Consider the following 14999-nt stretch of genomic DNA (forward strand, 5'->3'; position numbering starts at 1 on the left):
TAACACATGATTTATCATTTTTAATATATTTCTTCATAAAATAAGACTCGATTAAGAAACACAAAAGGATACACTCAACATTACTGCCAGTGTCTTTCACTGACTGATTTAGTGATGGAATCAGGAGGGCACAGGGCATAACAGTGAGTTTTATTCAGTACCTTGATATGCATGATAAGAAATTATTATTTCTAAAACCACAAAATGTTGAAGACATTATCTTCAGACAAACCAGCTCAAGAGTCCTTTCGTACTTTTGTACTGCCTGGCACAGAGCCTCTGCTCAGCAAAGTCAGCTATTGTTATTACCTATTATTCCTTGGCAGGTCCTGCATCCCCCTTCTTGAGTAGGAGAGACTCCTCCAAGGATTAATAATAATTTAGAAACCATTTACTGAGTGCCTTCTTTGTGCCAGACACTATTCTGGACGTGGTTCAAGCAGACTCTCATTGAATGCTCACCAAAAAAAAACTATGGCATACGTACTATTTTCCCCATTTTAAAGATATAAACTAAGGGTCACAGAACTGAAATTATTTTACCAAGATCAATGGAGCTGTAAGCATCAGCACTGGATTTTGACACTGAGTTTTTTCTGGCTCCAAAGTCTAGGTTCTTCTCTCAGCATTGCACCATAGAATTTGAGGTTTTGTGTAAAGTAATGGAAATGGAAACAGTCATTACGTCCTAAGGGAATGATCTGAGTGGAGGCATGGACAGAATTATCAGTATATCCCTGACTAGGGAGGTAAGTAGAGCAATGGAAATGCCCTCAGCTACCTGCACCCGGGGCTTGCAAGGACACTTGTGCTTAACACTTTCATGCAATGACTCTTTAATCCATTTGCTGTTAATCCTTTTGTTGTGGTTGTACTTAACTCTTATTCATTTTAAGGATTTCTTAAAACTTATTACAACAAATCTATGTGGTTGGTACTAATATCCCAGTTTATGGATAAGGAAACTGAGCCACAGAGAAGGAAAATGACACACCCAAGGTCACCTCATGAGTAACTGGCAGAGTCAGGACCTGAACTCAGGTAAGACTGACTTCAGAATCCACACTCTTAACCACCATTGTCTCTGGGCATGATCCTTAAATTGCCCAAGTCCCATTTGTAGCTGGAGGGCACTAAGTCAGCCAGGGACCTGGGGCAGGCAATAAATGAGGTCTGTTCTCCTACTGAGGTCATCTGTGACTCTGAACTACAGTGAGACCCACAGGTCTTTTCTGAAGTCCAGTGTGATGGCCTCCAGGGATTCTGTTCCACAGTGGTCCCCTGGGTCAACAGGACCTTCAGTAGTTTGACCAGAGATTCTTTCCCCTCAATGAAGAGTGAAGTCTACTTCTTTACCACTTGAATTTGGGCTTGACCATGAGACTACTTGATCCAGTGGTACATTATCAAACATGATGTACAGGCTGAAAAAGCACTGATGCACTGGGACTCCTGGAACCCTGAAACCTCATGTGAACAAGGCAGAGCTGGCCAGCTGGAGGATGAGAGGCCATGTGGAGGAGAGCCAAGGCACCCAGGCCACCAACCGGCTCACTGACAGTCATGTGAATGGGGCCATCCTAGATCAACCAGCCACCAGACATCCACAGACACAAGCAAGAATCCCTTAATTTTTGTGCCCAAGACAAGTACCTCACTTGACTCATCCTAGTCCCAGCCCTCAGAGACAAGTCCTCTCTTTCTTGTTCTGAGAAGATCTCTCAGGACACTGTGTATGTGGTCAGTATTCTAAGTGCTGGGTAACTGTAATGTCCATATGTAATGCTTACGGCAATACCAGAGACTTGGTCTCCCTGAGAGGTCGAAGAGACAGCAGGATTGAGCGTTTCCAAGCAGATGAGACCAAGAACAAGGAAGATGCCTACAGATGACCAGAAGTACCACCCAGGAACTCTGCTGTGTTTTGAGGTCCCCCAGTGGTGGGTGCCCATGTGTATTGCCTGTTCCCATGGGCACTGAATGGTTGGGTCAGTAGCTGGGTTCACTGGGACAAAGCCTGATTCATAAAATTCCCTCAGGTAGCCTAATATGACATGATGGAGACCTAGAAGGATGCCTACCACACAAAGATCTACTAATATCCAGAATATTCCCTGACTCAGACTGGACTTGGAATAGCAGAACGTAGAGGACAAAACCTAGCACATTCCTTGTTCACGGATGGAGACTGTGCTTTTCTACTTCATGAGCTCGCTGCACGCCAGCTCCTCCAAGGTCACAAAGGAGGAAGGCACTCCTCCATACCTCAGAGAGCCTGGCCAGGTTGGCAAGTAGGTGTGGCCAGATCTCTAATCATGTCTCCACCCCTGGACAGAAAAAGGTCAATGAACCAAGTCAAGTCAGTTCAGGAGTCTGGACCAATTCATCATCCTCAGTGCCAACCGGCCTCCTTGGAACTGTGTCCAGAGATAGAATCATTTCAGGTAGGCTGCCAAATCCTATGCATGCTGGCTGCAGGCAGTACTGCCTGCTCTCCCCATGCCCGAGGCAATGAACGGCTGCACGGCTCCATTCACAAAGAGCAGGGTCTCCTACAACTTACGGCGCCTACACACTCCTAGGAAGGACAACTGCCAGGTGGCAGGCAGAGGACCCATTCATTCTTCAGACATATTTGGTAGACATCTGTCCTTGCTGTCTGCCCAGCATGTATTCACTGTAATTCATTAGCACTGTCATTATCATCTTCACATACGTACCAGACACTGTCTTATATGTATACACTGGATACTCGTAGCAAAGTTATATGGTAGTGTTTTATTCATTTTCAGCTGAGGAATATAAAGCACAAGGGAGTTAAGTACTCTGCCCAAGGTTACACATGTCTAGGCTCCATCCATAGCCTGCGATTTTAACCAGTACACAGTACTGCTGCTTCTCTAGTTCTCCTCTGAGGGACCACCTCTCCCCCACTCTCAAATCATGGGGTAGGCACACCGGCCCTCCTCGCCAGGAGTAAGCACATAACCAGGCCTGCCAATCAGCATAACCATCCTCTGGTTACATATGACCCAGGGTCCAATGAGACTTTAGCTCTTGTCACTGGAACTGCAGCACTGATAAGACATTATGACTAAAGGTACCACAGCCATCATGCTGTCGTTAGGAGAAAAATCTTCTTGAAACAGAAACCAGGACAGAGGAAGGCTGGGCCAAGACATGGAGAAAGAGATTCCTGAAGACCTCATTTCGGCCCCTTGATTCACTGTGTCTGAAGCCAGTCTACCCTTGGAACTTTTCAGTTTCAGGGACCAAAATTTCCCTTTTCACATAAAACAGTTTGAGCTCTTTCTATCTTAGGCAACATAAAACGTCAATGAATAAACACAGGATATGGGAAACACCATCCTCTTGGCTGCTCTTTGAGGACCAAGGCTTGGTCTGCATGAACATTCAGAGCTTGCATAATGGAGCCATGCTGTCCCCCCAGTCTTCCCTGCCTGCTTTCCTGGGGACAAGAGATGGAATTGCACTAAAAGGGTCAGGGAGTGTGATCTGAGAGAACATGAAGAATGGTCCCATCTTTGTCTCTGCAAACGAGCCTGTGAAGGCTTTGGTTGTTCTCTGATGCCTGGAGTTTTTAAACCCAAGTACCACAGTCTCCAAGCAAAGCAACTTCAGTATTAGCTCTAGAGTGTGCGTGGTATGCCCCTGATTTGCAGCCAAATGGCAGATGACCACTTACAGAAGGCCAGCAAGAACATATGCAATAACAGAGGTAGTTATCACCACCGACTTCATGCAACCTCAGGTCAGCTGGCAAGTCTAAGGGACCAGGACAGGACCAGTGGGAGACAAAGCCAATGGGGAAAATTCCAGGAAGGTGAACCAAAGCAGGAACAAAATAAGAGAACCAGGGGTGACAGCTGCACACAGGGTACGCTGAACGCAGTTCATGACTGGGCCAATGGAAGAGTGTGCATGGTGGAAGGTCCAGGACAGTTTCAGCTCCATGGAAAAGAATAACGCAAACAATGAGACTTTACCAATAAGAGGTGCTTCTTATCTCACATACAGAGTCTGGGCATAAGAGAACTCAGCGTTGGCTCAGCAGCTCACCAATGTCATCGATGACCGAGATCCCTTCAACTCTTCCACCCTGCCATGCTCAGGATGTCAGCCGTGTCTCCCTCATTGACTCAAACGGTTGCCACAACTCTGTGCATTATATCCTCCCACAAAAATGTCCAACAGAACAAAGTAAGGAGTGTCTTCCTTTATCAGAAAGGAAAGTCTTCCTAGAAGCCCTGTCCAGACTTCCCTGCAGTTCCCACTGAGCAGAATTGGGTCACGTGCTCGCTCACTAGCTGCAAGGGAGCCTGGGAAAACAAGTATCAGGCATCTTCAGCTTTTAGCATGAGACGTGGCCTCTGCCAGAAAAAGAGTGGGGGTTAGGAATGGCTGTTGGGTAGGCAATCCACATGGTACCCCAAACTTTTGGTAAACTTGCACCAAGACTTTGCCGTATCCTTAGAGCACTCACGCTGCCATTCACTTAATATTTTCCTTGAGTCTCTTTATTTTTTATTTAACCTAACTACCTTTACCTAGATAGGAAATTTTCTATCCCCACCATAAATGCAAAACCATTACTAGACACATTTTCCAATCCATATTAAAATAAATCCATAATGATCAAAACAAAAATTGCCAGGTTTACCCAGAAGCATCCCTTGTCCCACCAGCAGTAATCATACTCTGGGGTACACAGTAGCAGGATAAGCTCACTTCTTCCTAATTCTTGGGCCCTAGTAGAAAAAATTCCCTACCAAAGAGCTAAAAAGTACACTGTAAGGTACCATCCTAACTACCTTTTTATAGTAGCCATAAAAATTTAGCCGCTGCCCACCACTCTCATGCCTCAGCCATAAACATGAAGACATTTTGCAGAATCACAGTAGGGAAACTAGCTGGTTTCTTGAAGTCACACACCCCCCTCAAAATGTTTTGTTGTTTTGTTCTTTCCCATTAAAACGAAAATCGTCTCAGAGGCTATAGGACCATGACATCCTGACTTTTCCGTCTCAGTGTACTCACAGATACCCAAAAGGATGCATTGACTGTGGACAGAGAGAGATGACCGGGGCCCGTTACTTACATCGGAGGCTGGACCCTTGTCAGCACCTGGGCAGGAGAAAGTGACAAACTCATGGCACCGCTTGTGCACGACAAAACAGCAGACTGCAAAAGAGAAAATAAGGGTAGGAGTGGGGGAAAAGGAAAGTGGAGAGTAGGGAAGGAGGGGAAGAGAGGAAGAAATCATTAAACCTGGACTTCCCGACAAGTAAAGGCTTTATACCAAAATAAACAATGCCTTCAGCTTCTGCACCTTGTCTTTTATCGAAGTCAAACTCTTGGGTACACGGATGTTACAACCTGCAAATTACTTCTCTTGTAATGTTAACTAGGGTTCAAAAGATCACATATGCTCAAAATTACACTTTAGTGAAGATCGCTTAAGTTGTATGATCTTCCACTACTTTTGGAACAGAATGTTGTTTTTCAGATCGGGCACCACAGGAAGCTAGCTGTTGGCTTGTGTTTAGGTCCATAACGCTTATGAAGTATGTACATTTAATCACTAGAATCACACTTAGATGCATAATGTGAAGGGCATGTAGAAAAAGAGTGAGCAGGAACGGCGGACCCACACCTGCATCTCACCCAGGAGCAACCATCAACTAAGTGGAAGAAACAGGCTTCATGTTTACATTACTTTAGCAGCTTGAAACCAAATGTGTACATACATATGTTTGAATTTGTATGCGTTAAACGCTCCACTATTTGGGGACTATATTACTTAGGGGGAGGGACAATTAGAGAATACATACAAAATAAAACTATTTTTTGTTGTTGTTCAAATCTATTTTTATAAACTCTAGACTGTGGACTCCTGGAGGATGGGCACCATGCTCAGAATCTTTCTAAAGGACATTCTCAGTAAATGAAAACAGGACAGGAAACCTCAAGGTTACCACTAGTGATATAATGGACCTGGGCAACAATCATCGACGCTGCCAATATCAGAAAAAGACACTACCTGCCTGCTGATGAAAGTGCTATGAAGAATCCTACCACCTGTGAAGTATTCTTGCCAAAATAATCACACCTGAATCAGTTCAAGAATCTTCATCCAACTACCAATTTACCGCAACTACAAGTGACAGACGCATTTTAAATGACACCACAGAGAGGCAATGAGAAAAAACAAAATTTTAATACACAAGAATGTGGTAAGCTACAAGATGTTTTTTCAACAAATAAACTGGAAAAGGAGAGGAGAGCATCTGTCCTCTTCTGGATGATACTGTAGGGACAGCTGCATTTAGAGAATATACAAAACAAAAAGTGAACCCTAGTATAAACAATGGCTTTTAATTAATAACAATGTATCACTATTGGCTCATCAACTGTAACAAATGTACCACACTAATGCAAGATTCTTTACAAGCACTGTACATATATTAATTCATTTAATACTCCTAACGATTCTAAGGCACGCCATTTCATTTTTTTTTACATTCTTTTTTGTTAATATTCTTTTCCATTATGGTTTGCCATAGGATATTGAATATAGATGTCTTCATTTTTTTAATTGAGATATAATTGATATAACATTATATTAGTTTCAGGTGTACAACATAATGATCCTATATATATATATATATATGACCATAGCAAAATGATCATCACTGTAAGTCAACATCCATCCATCACCAAAAATAGTTATAATTTTTTTCTTGTAATAAGTATGTAGATAAGTAGATCTTTTATCTACTCTCTTAGCAACTTTCAAATATACACTACAGTACTAGTAACTATAATCAACTCTCTATATATTACATCCCCAGAACTTTTTATTTTGACCACTTTCACCCATTTCACTCACTCCCCACCCCCACCTCTGGCAACCACCAATCTGTTCTCTGTATCTACAAGTTCGCTTTTTAGTTTTGGTTTGGTTTGGTTTTTGTTTTAGATTCCAGATATAAGTGAGTTCATATGGTATTTCTCTTTCTCTTTTTGATTTATTTCACTTGCAAATGTTAATAATAGGGGGAACTAGGGTGGAAATGGGGTTGAGGGAGTATATGGAAACTCTGTATTTTCCAATCAATTTTTCTATATGCCTAAAACTGCTCAAAACAACAACAACCAAACAAACAAAAATGGAAAACTGCAAGAGGAAAGGAGCAGGGCAGAGGAGAAACATACATTCAAAGAGATTTAAGAAACATATCAACTAAATGCAATATGTAGACCTCGTTTGGATCCTAATTTAAACAAACTAATAGTTTTTTAAAATTATGAGACAATCAGAAAAGTGGATATATTCACTTTTTGATGGTATGAGAGAACCATTGTTATTGATATTAGGGAATTATAATTTTTGATGTAATAATGGTATTATGATTATTTTTGTTAAAGAATACTTACCTCTAAGAATACATCCTATAATCTTTGTGGATAAGATGATTCTATTCAAAATAATTCAGTGTGACATAAAGGAGATAGAAAGGGGAGGGTTATAGATGGGAAAAAAAAATGAGTCTCGACTGGTCATTACTGACCCTGGCTGATGGACACAGAAGGATTCATTATACTAATCTCTACTTTTACGTATATTTTCTGTAATAAAAACATTTTAAATGCTCGTGGTTTAAAACAAGAGTTCCAAAGGGGCCAATTGCTTTCTCCTTTGCTTTCTCCCCTGTTTTAGTATTTACTGTATTTTATAAATAATATATGCTTTGTCTGAAGACATTTGTGTCAAACAGTGTGTGCTGTGTGTGTGGGGGGGTGGGTGGTCCCTCTCTGTGCCTGTATATCTGTGACTGCTGAGAGAAAAACATGAGCAGTGGCCAAAAAATGCCACTGATGGTTATCTCTGGGCAGTAGGACTACAGATTATTTTTACTTACAATCTTACATCTGTATTGTTTGAAATGTTGACAATGAGTATTAATTATATAATCAGGGAAAATAAGCCCACTTTCATTTTGAAACAAAACGAAGAGTCAAAGAAAAACAAAGGTCAGGAAATGAAAAATATGACTGCCCAAATTGGAAACTCAGTGGTTGGGCTGATATAGAATGGAGACAGCTAAAGAGGAACTTAGTACACTGGAGTCTAAATTGAGTGATTTTCCCTGAATTCTGCAAAAAAGCAAGAAAAAATAAAAGAAACGATACAAAACTGTAGGATAGATCCCCAAATTCTAACAACCATATAGAAGGATACTCAGGAAAGAACAGAGAGAACGGTAAAGAATGTGTAATTAAAGAAAATAGAAGGAAGTCCTCTACAGATTAAGAAGAATTTGAGTCATTAAATTGAAAGAAACTATCAAGTGTCAATAGATGTGAATGAAAAAAACAACTAATGGTGAGGATTTTCAAGGCTCTGAGATCACTGTGAGGATGTGTCCAGCAGTGGCAGGAGGAGAAGAGGAGAAAGATTACTGACAAAGGAACAAAAATAATTTTAACACCAGATTTCTTGTCTGCAACTTTGAATTCTAGAATACAATGGAGCAATGTCTTCAAAGGTTTAGAAAAAGTCATTTGAACCTAAAACCCCATACACAGCCAAACTAGCATTCAAGTGAAAGTACAAAATAAATACATTTCCAGAATATAAGAACTTGGAAAATTTACTTCCCACAAAAGAAGTAATAGAGAATATACACTCCGCAAAACAACAACAAAATGAATGAATGGGGCATAACAAACAGTGGTGAAAGAGAGAACAAAAAGAAAAGCGGGGCGGGGGAAGAGGGACTTAAGTCATAAGAGATGGGGTTGGGAAAAAGACTATAAAATTGCAATATGCTAAGAGTCTTGTCTTATTCCTCAGGAGTTTATAGGTATTGAGAAACCGCATTTAGGACATTGTAAGTTTGAATATGTGTGTTAACAATTAGGAATAAAAATAAGAATAGAAGTATTATATATAACTTGCAGACCACTAAAAGAAAAAAATGGACAAAGAAAACTTAATCCAACTACACTTCAAAAGGCCTTCCCATATGACCCAAATTCCTATAAATACAATTTTTTTTAACTTTTATATGGCATCATTTGCACTTTAAACTCTTTTATCATCTGTAATTTCTTGGTTATCTTTAATGACATGGGAACCTAATTTGCCATTTTTTCCAAATAGGTAATCAATTGTGCCAGCATCTTTTACTGAATAATTCATCCCCTCTCCACTGATCTCAAATGCCAACTTTATTATATGCTAAATAATTATATACACTGGGGTCTGTCTTTGGGCCTTCTGTTCTGTTCCACTGATCTGTCTTATAATAAAGCAATATGGGATTTAATTATAGTACCTTTATAACATGTTATATCTTGGTTGGGCAAGTCCTCCCTCATTATCCTTATTTTCAACATTTTCTTGGCAGTCACGGAGAGTTCCAAGTGAACTTTAGAATTGGTTTATCAAGCTTTTAAAAATACCAATGGAGGGACTTCCCTGCTGGTGCAGGGGTTAATAATCCACCTGCCAATGCAGGAGACACAGGTTCGAGCCCTGGTCCGGGAAGATCCCATATGCCACGGAGCAACTAAGCCCGTGCGCCACCACTACTGAGCCTGTGCTCTAGAGCCCGCGAGCCACAACTACAGAGCCCACATGCCACAAATACTGAAGCCCACGCACCTAGAGCCCGTGCTCTGCAACAAGAGAAGCCACCGCCAAGAGAAGTCCCTTGCACCACAATGAAGAGTAGCCCCCACTCGCTGCAACTAGAGAAAGCCTGCACGCAGCAACGAAGACCCAACACAGCCATAAATAAATAAACAAACAAATAAGTAAACCGATGTAATTTTTATTGGAATTATATTTAGTAAATTTCCCACCCCCAGAAAAAAAAATTTATTGGGACTTTGGTAATTAACACTTTCATAACAATGAGTCTTTCTAGCAGGAATAGGGTGTCCCTTCGTTAAATTTTTATTTTATGTCCCCCAATAAAGTCTTAATTTTCTCTATAGTTCTACAAATTTCTCACTTAGTATTATCTGAGAGGTCCTTTTTCTATGCTATTATGATTTTTGAAATCTTTCGCATTTTGTTTTCCAAGTGGTTATCGTTTACAAATAGGAAAGAAATAAACTTTCAGTGTATTTATTTTGTAAGTATTTTTTAAATCTGTCACAGTTTTTGTGGGTTTTCAGTTGCTTCCATTGAGTTTTCCATGTAGAGAATCCTATTATCCCCAATAATAACATTTTTCTCTTCTCCTCCCTGATAGATATGCCTCTTTTTTTCCCCTTATATTTCCATGTCAAGAATTTCCAGAACAATGTGGAATAAAAGGGATGACAGCAGACAGTCCTGTCCCATTTGGAGCTTTTACCAGCTTCACCTCTCCCTCACTCTCTCCTCAAACTAACTTTTGGAATTTATATTTTCCTTTGGAATTATCCATAGTGTTCTTCTCAGTGTGTTTCAACTGCATCATCTTATCTGGGATGGTGCTGTGCCCTTTCTCATGCTTTCTTCACATTGTATTGTTAGGGAATCTCTCTTTTTATTTTTTCCAGAAGTTCATCTTCCTTGTTGTCTATTTTATTAGTCTTTCATTTTAAAGAAGCAAATCATGGACATATTTCTCAATTCTATTGGTTTTTTCCTACTTGATTAATTGTTAGTTTTACTCTCACTTGTCCTACTTCTTTTATTTGTATTTGTACTTTTATTCCTTATTAGTGGGGAGTATCTGGAGTCAAATGGCCAGGTTTGGATGCATTCATCATTTGTAAACTATAGTACTTGGGCACATTACCTTATCTCCCTGTGCTTCAGTTTTCTCTCTGAAAAATGATGGTGATAATAATAATACCCATATTACAGTGGTGTTGTCAGAATTAAACAAGGTAGTCCATGCTCAGAACTGTGCCTAGCGTATCATGAGTATTCAACAAATGTCTGCTGCTTTTCTTCATTATTCTTTTTAAAGCTTCTTGAATTGACTGTTCAGTTAATTTCTTCCCATTCTTCTTCATTAAAAGTTTTAAGATTTTAAAGCTAAAAACTTTCCTTTCAAGCACAGCACATCCTATGTTTTATATTTAGTGCCATCACTGTTTTAAGTTTCTAAGTGGCCTATTACTGTGGTTTTCATTTCTTCCTTAGCCCAGAGATGTTTAGGAAAGTTCTCCTCCCCCCACCCACCATTCACCATTTATAAGCAACTACTTTAGTCTAGAACCTTTCTTCAAAATATCCAAAATATCAGTTATGATCTTATTCATCCATACTCTCTTTGAGGGAAGGAGGGGGACTCATCTCTAGTTTCCTAGTGTCTACCACAATTCCTGGTACATAACTGATATGTAAATAAATGTTTGGTGAATGAATGAACAAAAGAATGAATATCATCAGCCACAGAAAAAGAAGAACGCCCAATCAACTTCACGGTAGCTGTAGCTCCTGGCTGGCTTTCCACATTCTACCACCATAGACAGGGGTAGGAAGACACCAGTCATCAACTAGGTCTCTTTAGGCAGCCTTCCAATTAGCCACACAATAAACAATCCATCCCTACCAAGGTAGACTCAATATGCCAAGGGACTTGGCTATACTCCAGCATACTCTACAGAGAAGCTGGGAACAGACTGGAAAGTTGATGACCTTCCAGTGCAGGTACTTACCTTATACAACGTGCTTCTAAAAAGTTCTGCAAATCACATTTCCCACTAACTAAAACACTTCACAGAAAAGTAGTAGGGCTGGCTATTTAAAGAAACAAACTAAACCCTTTTGTGATACAAACAAACACCCCCACATTTCTGTTTGGCAAATTCAGGATAAAACTAGCTTTTCTTAAATAAGAGCCAACATTCAATGAGCTGCTGAAACACGTACCAGGTCCTACTTTCAAACAGGTACCTTGTAAGAGCCAAGAATTCCTAGATGCTTCACAGTTTATTCAATAACTCCTTGCTCTGTAGAGGTTAAAAGCCTGCAGCCTACAGCCCTCTGAATCCAACCCGTAGCCATGCTTTCTTAGGACTACACAATGCGGTCTCAAACTCAAATGCCTAAGGGACAGATAAGCAATGAAAATGGCTGAGGGTCAGATGGGAGAATGCATGCAGGACCTGTTTAAAAGGGGAAACTGCTACTTGGCTCCAGCAGAGAATGAGATTAAGGTCCCAAGTACTATCGTCCTCCACTCCTCCCGTATTACATGTAAAATCACAAAGGTCACAGGTCTGTAGGTAGAATAACATCTTTCCCCAACCTCACCAAAGATGTCCACGTCCTAATCCCTGGAATTTGTGATTATGTTACTTTACATGGCAAAATAGACTCTGCAGATGTGATTACATTAAGGATCTTGAGAATGGGAATTATACTGGATTATGCTGGTGGGCCCAATTAATTGTAATTACAAGGGTCCTTATTAGAGGGAGGCAGGAGACTCAAGAGTCAGAGAAGGAGGTGTGACTATAAAAGCAGAGGCTGGAGTGATGTCACTGCTGGAAAGGAACACAAGTTAAGGAATGTGGACGGCTTCTAGAAGCTAGAAAAGGCAAGGAACAGAGTGTCCCCTAGAGCCTCCAGAAGGAATGAAGCCCTGCAGACATCCTGATTTTAGCCTCATGAGACCCATTTTCAGACTTTTGACCTCCAGAACTATAAGGTAATAAATCTGTGTCATTTTAAGGCATTAAGTTCATGGTAATTTGTTATACCAGCAATAATAAACTGATATACCAGCCAAGGATCAGAAACAGCTCATTGATCCCAGGAGACCTCTCTGGAGTATCTGGCCCCAGAAAGCAATGGGACCCCAACCCTACCTCATACTGCACCCACTCCCAAATGCCCAACTCTAGCCATTATAACTTATTTGTTGCATCCAAAGAGAACTAGATGAAGTCATTAAATTTTTATTTTCTCTCTTTGGAGTGGATCCATCTCTTGTACCCTATTCTCACCAGGGTCTAAAATGGAAAACTGACATCTTTGGGAAGCAATCTTTGTCCCCGAATCCATAATTACCTGAGATAGATATCCCAGCACTAGCTACAGATGTCTGTGTTGGGAGAAGAAAGAGAAGGACCCTCAACACTCTCCTCAGCTCTCATCTCTCTCAGGAGGCCTCCAAACAGCCGTTTCTCGAGAGAGAAATACACAATCTGCAAGAGCTACAGGCCAGGCCTCTGGAGCAGATGGACCTCAGTTTGAACCCTCATTTTACGAGCCATAAACTGAAGGACATTAGCCCAATTACTATGCCAATACTAACCCAATTACTATTACTATGCCTCTCTGAGCCTCCATCTCCTTCTCCAACATGGGAATGATAGCAGTACCTACTCTGAGAAGGCTGTTGTGAAGCTCAAATGAGACAACACACACAAAGCGCTTGGTGGAAAGAGGCAGTTGAGTTGGAGGCACCAGCATGGCAAGTTTGCTTTGCGATGGCCGGGGAGGACCCCTCTTTCCTCCCAGGTCAAAGCTGACTCACTGGCACGAAATTCTGCCTAGTGTCCAAGATGAGGTGGGGCTCCCCCACATGCTTTCTGGAAACATCTCCATGATCAAAGGCAGAAAGGCCTGGTAACCATCTCCACCTAACACCTTGCCTCACTGACATTCAGAAGAGTGACTCACATGGCCATGGACTTGAGTCTGGAAGGGCTTTCACATCCATTCACCTGAGCCACATCACGGCCCTGTGAGGAAGGTGTTTTGATCCATGTTATAACGACAGGGATGCTGACACTCAAAGAGCCATGACTTGCCCAAGGGTGTCCAGCTAGTCGGTGGCAATGCTTGTATTTGAAACCAGGTTTGTCTTTCTCTTGAGCCCACACTCTCAACTCACATGGCGTGGCTGCATTTGTGTTTGTCATTCATCTCACTGTTCCAGAAGAAATCCTCCCCCACTTTCCTCACCCCAGCCATCCAATCAATTGCTAAATCCTACTGATTCTTCCTTCGCAACATCTTTCATACCATATCCTCCTGTATACTCCCCACTGATTCCACCCTAACCGCCCTCAGTAACTCAGATGTGGAATTTTGCAATGAAACCTTAACTGGTCTCCCCAGAAATTGATGAGCCAGAGTTTCCATAACCACAGAGGAGATAAGACCACCAATGTTATGTGATTGCCATGATATGTAAATGAGACACGGTGTACAGATGCACAGCATCAGGGCACAAAGTAAGCTCTCAATGAAGGTTTATTTACTTCCTTCCAGGTTAGAGGCTTACAGTCCAAGTTCATCAGCCAAGCTGCCCGGACGCTACACCAGGCACCACTATTTGTTAGCTCTGTGACCTTGAATAAGTCCATTGACCTTGCTGTGTCTTGGTTTCCTAGTCTATAAAATAGAAATAATAACAGTGCTTTTCTCATAGAGTTGTTGTGAGGATTAAATGAGGTCATCTTCGTACAGTGTGTGGACACAGTAAGAGCCTAACATATAGTAAATACTGTCAATATTATTCCTACCTACTTCCCTCCACCCCCTGCCGCCTACACACTCCTGGAAAATTCATCCTGTGAAAACTCAGCTTGATATTATTTCCCTGCCCCAACACATTCACTGGCTGCCTATCATCTAAAGTTGCACTGTCCAATATGGTAGCCACAGGTGACATGGGGCTACGCCAACTGAACTTAATTAAATGAAATTTAAAATTCAGTTCTTCGTTCACACTAACCACATTTCAAGTGCTTAATAGTCACATGTGGCTAGAAGCTACCACACTGGGCACTCATCGTAGAAAGTATTATCGGACAGCACTGGCCTAAAGAATAAAGTTCAAATACCGCAGGCTGACATCCATCCATCCACATATAGCCACCGTCTAACTTTACTCTTATCTCCTTTCACTCCATTGCCCCACACTCCTGCCAGTCTGGATGACTGTCCCTTTCTACCATAAATATATCACTACCAATAGTCCATCCCATGATGGCCACAAGGAAATTCAAGGCAC

The 14999-nt window shown here is 41.3% G+C and overlaps 1 protein-coding gene across 2 annotated transcripts in view; it reads right to left on the reverse strand.

Moving 5' to 3' along the window:
- Nucleotides 1-14999, reverse strand: part of PRKCB (protein kinase C beta) — a 311495-nt gene that overhangs the window by 175431 nt on the left and 121065 nt on the right. For both annotated transcript variants that reach the window (XM_027126616.1, XM_027126615.1), the window contains exon 3: nt 5120-5202. In XM_027126616.1, the coding sequence (XP_026982417.1) occupies nt 5120-5202 (83 nt within the window). The remainder of the gene's footprint in view (nt 1-5119; nt 5203-14999) is intronic.

Source organism: Aethalodelphis obliquidens, unplaced genomic scaffold, assembly GCF_003676395.1.
Source record: "Aethalodelphis obliquidens isolate GAN/ISIS:26980383/991018 unplaced genomic scaffold, ASM367639v1 scaffold30, whole genome shotgun sequence".
Taxonomy (NCBI): Eukaryota; Metazoa; Chordata; class Mammalia; order Artiodactyla; family Delphinidae; genus Aethalodelphis; species Aethalodelphis obliquidens.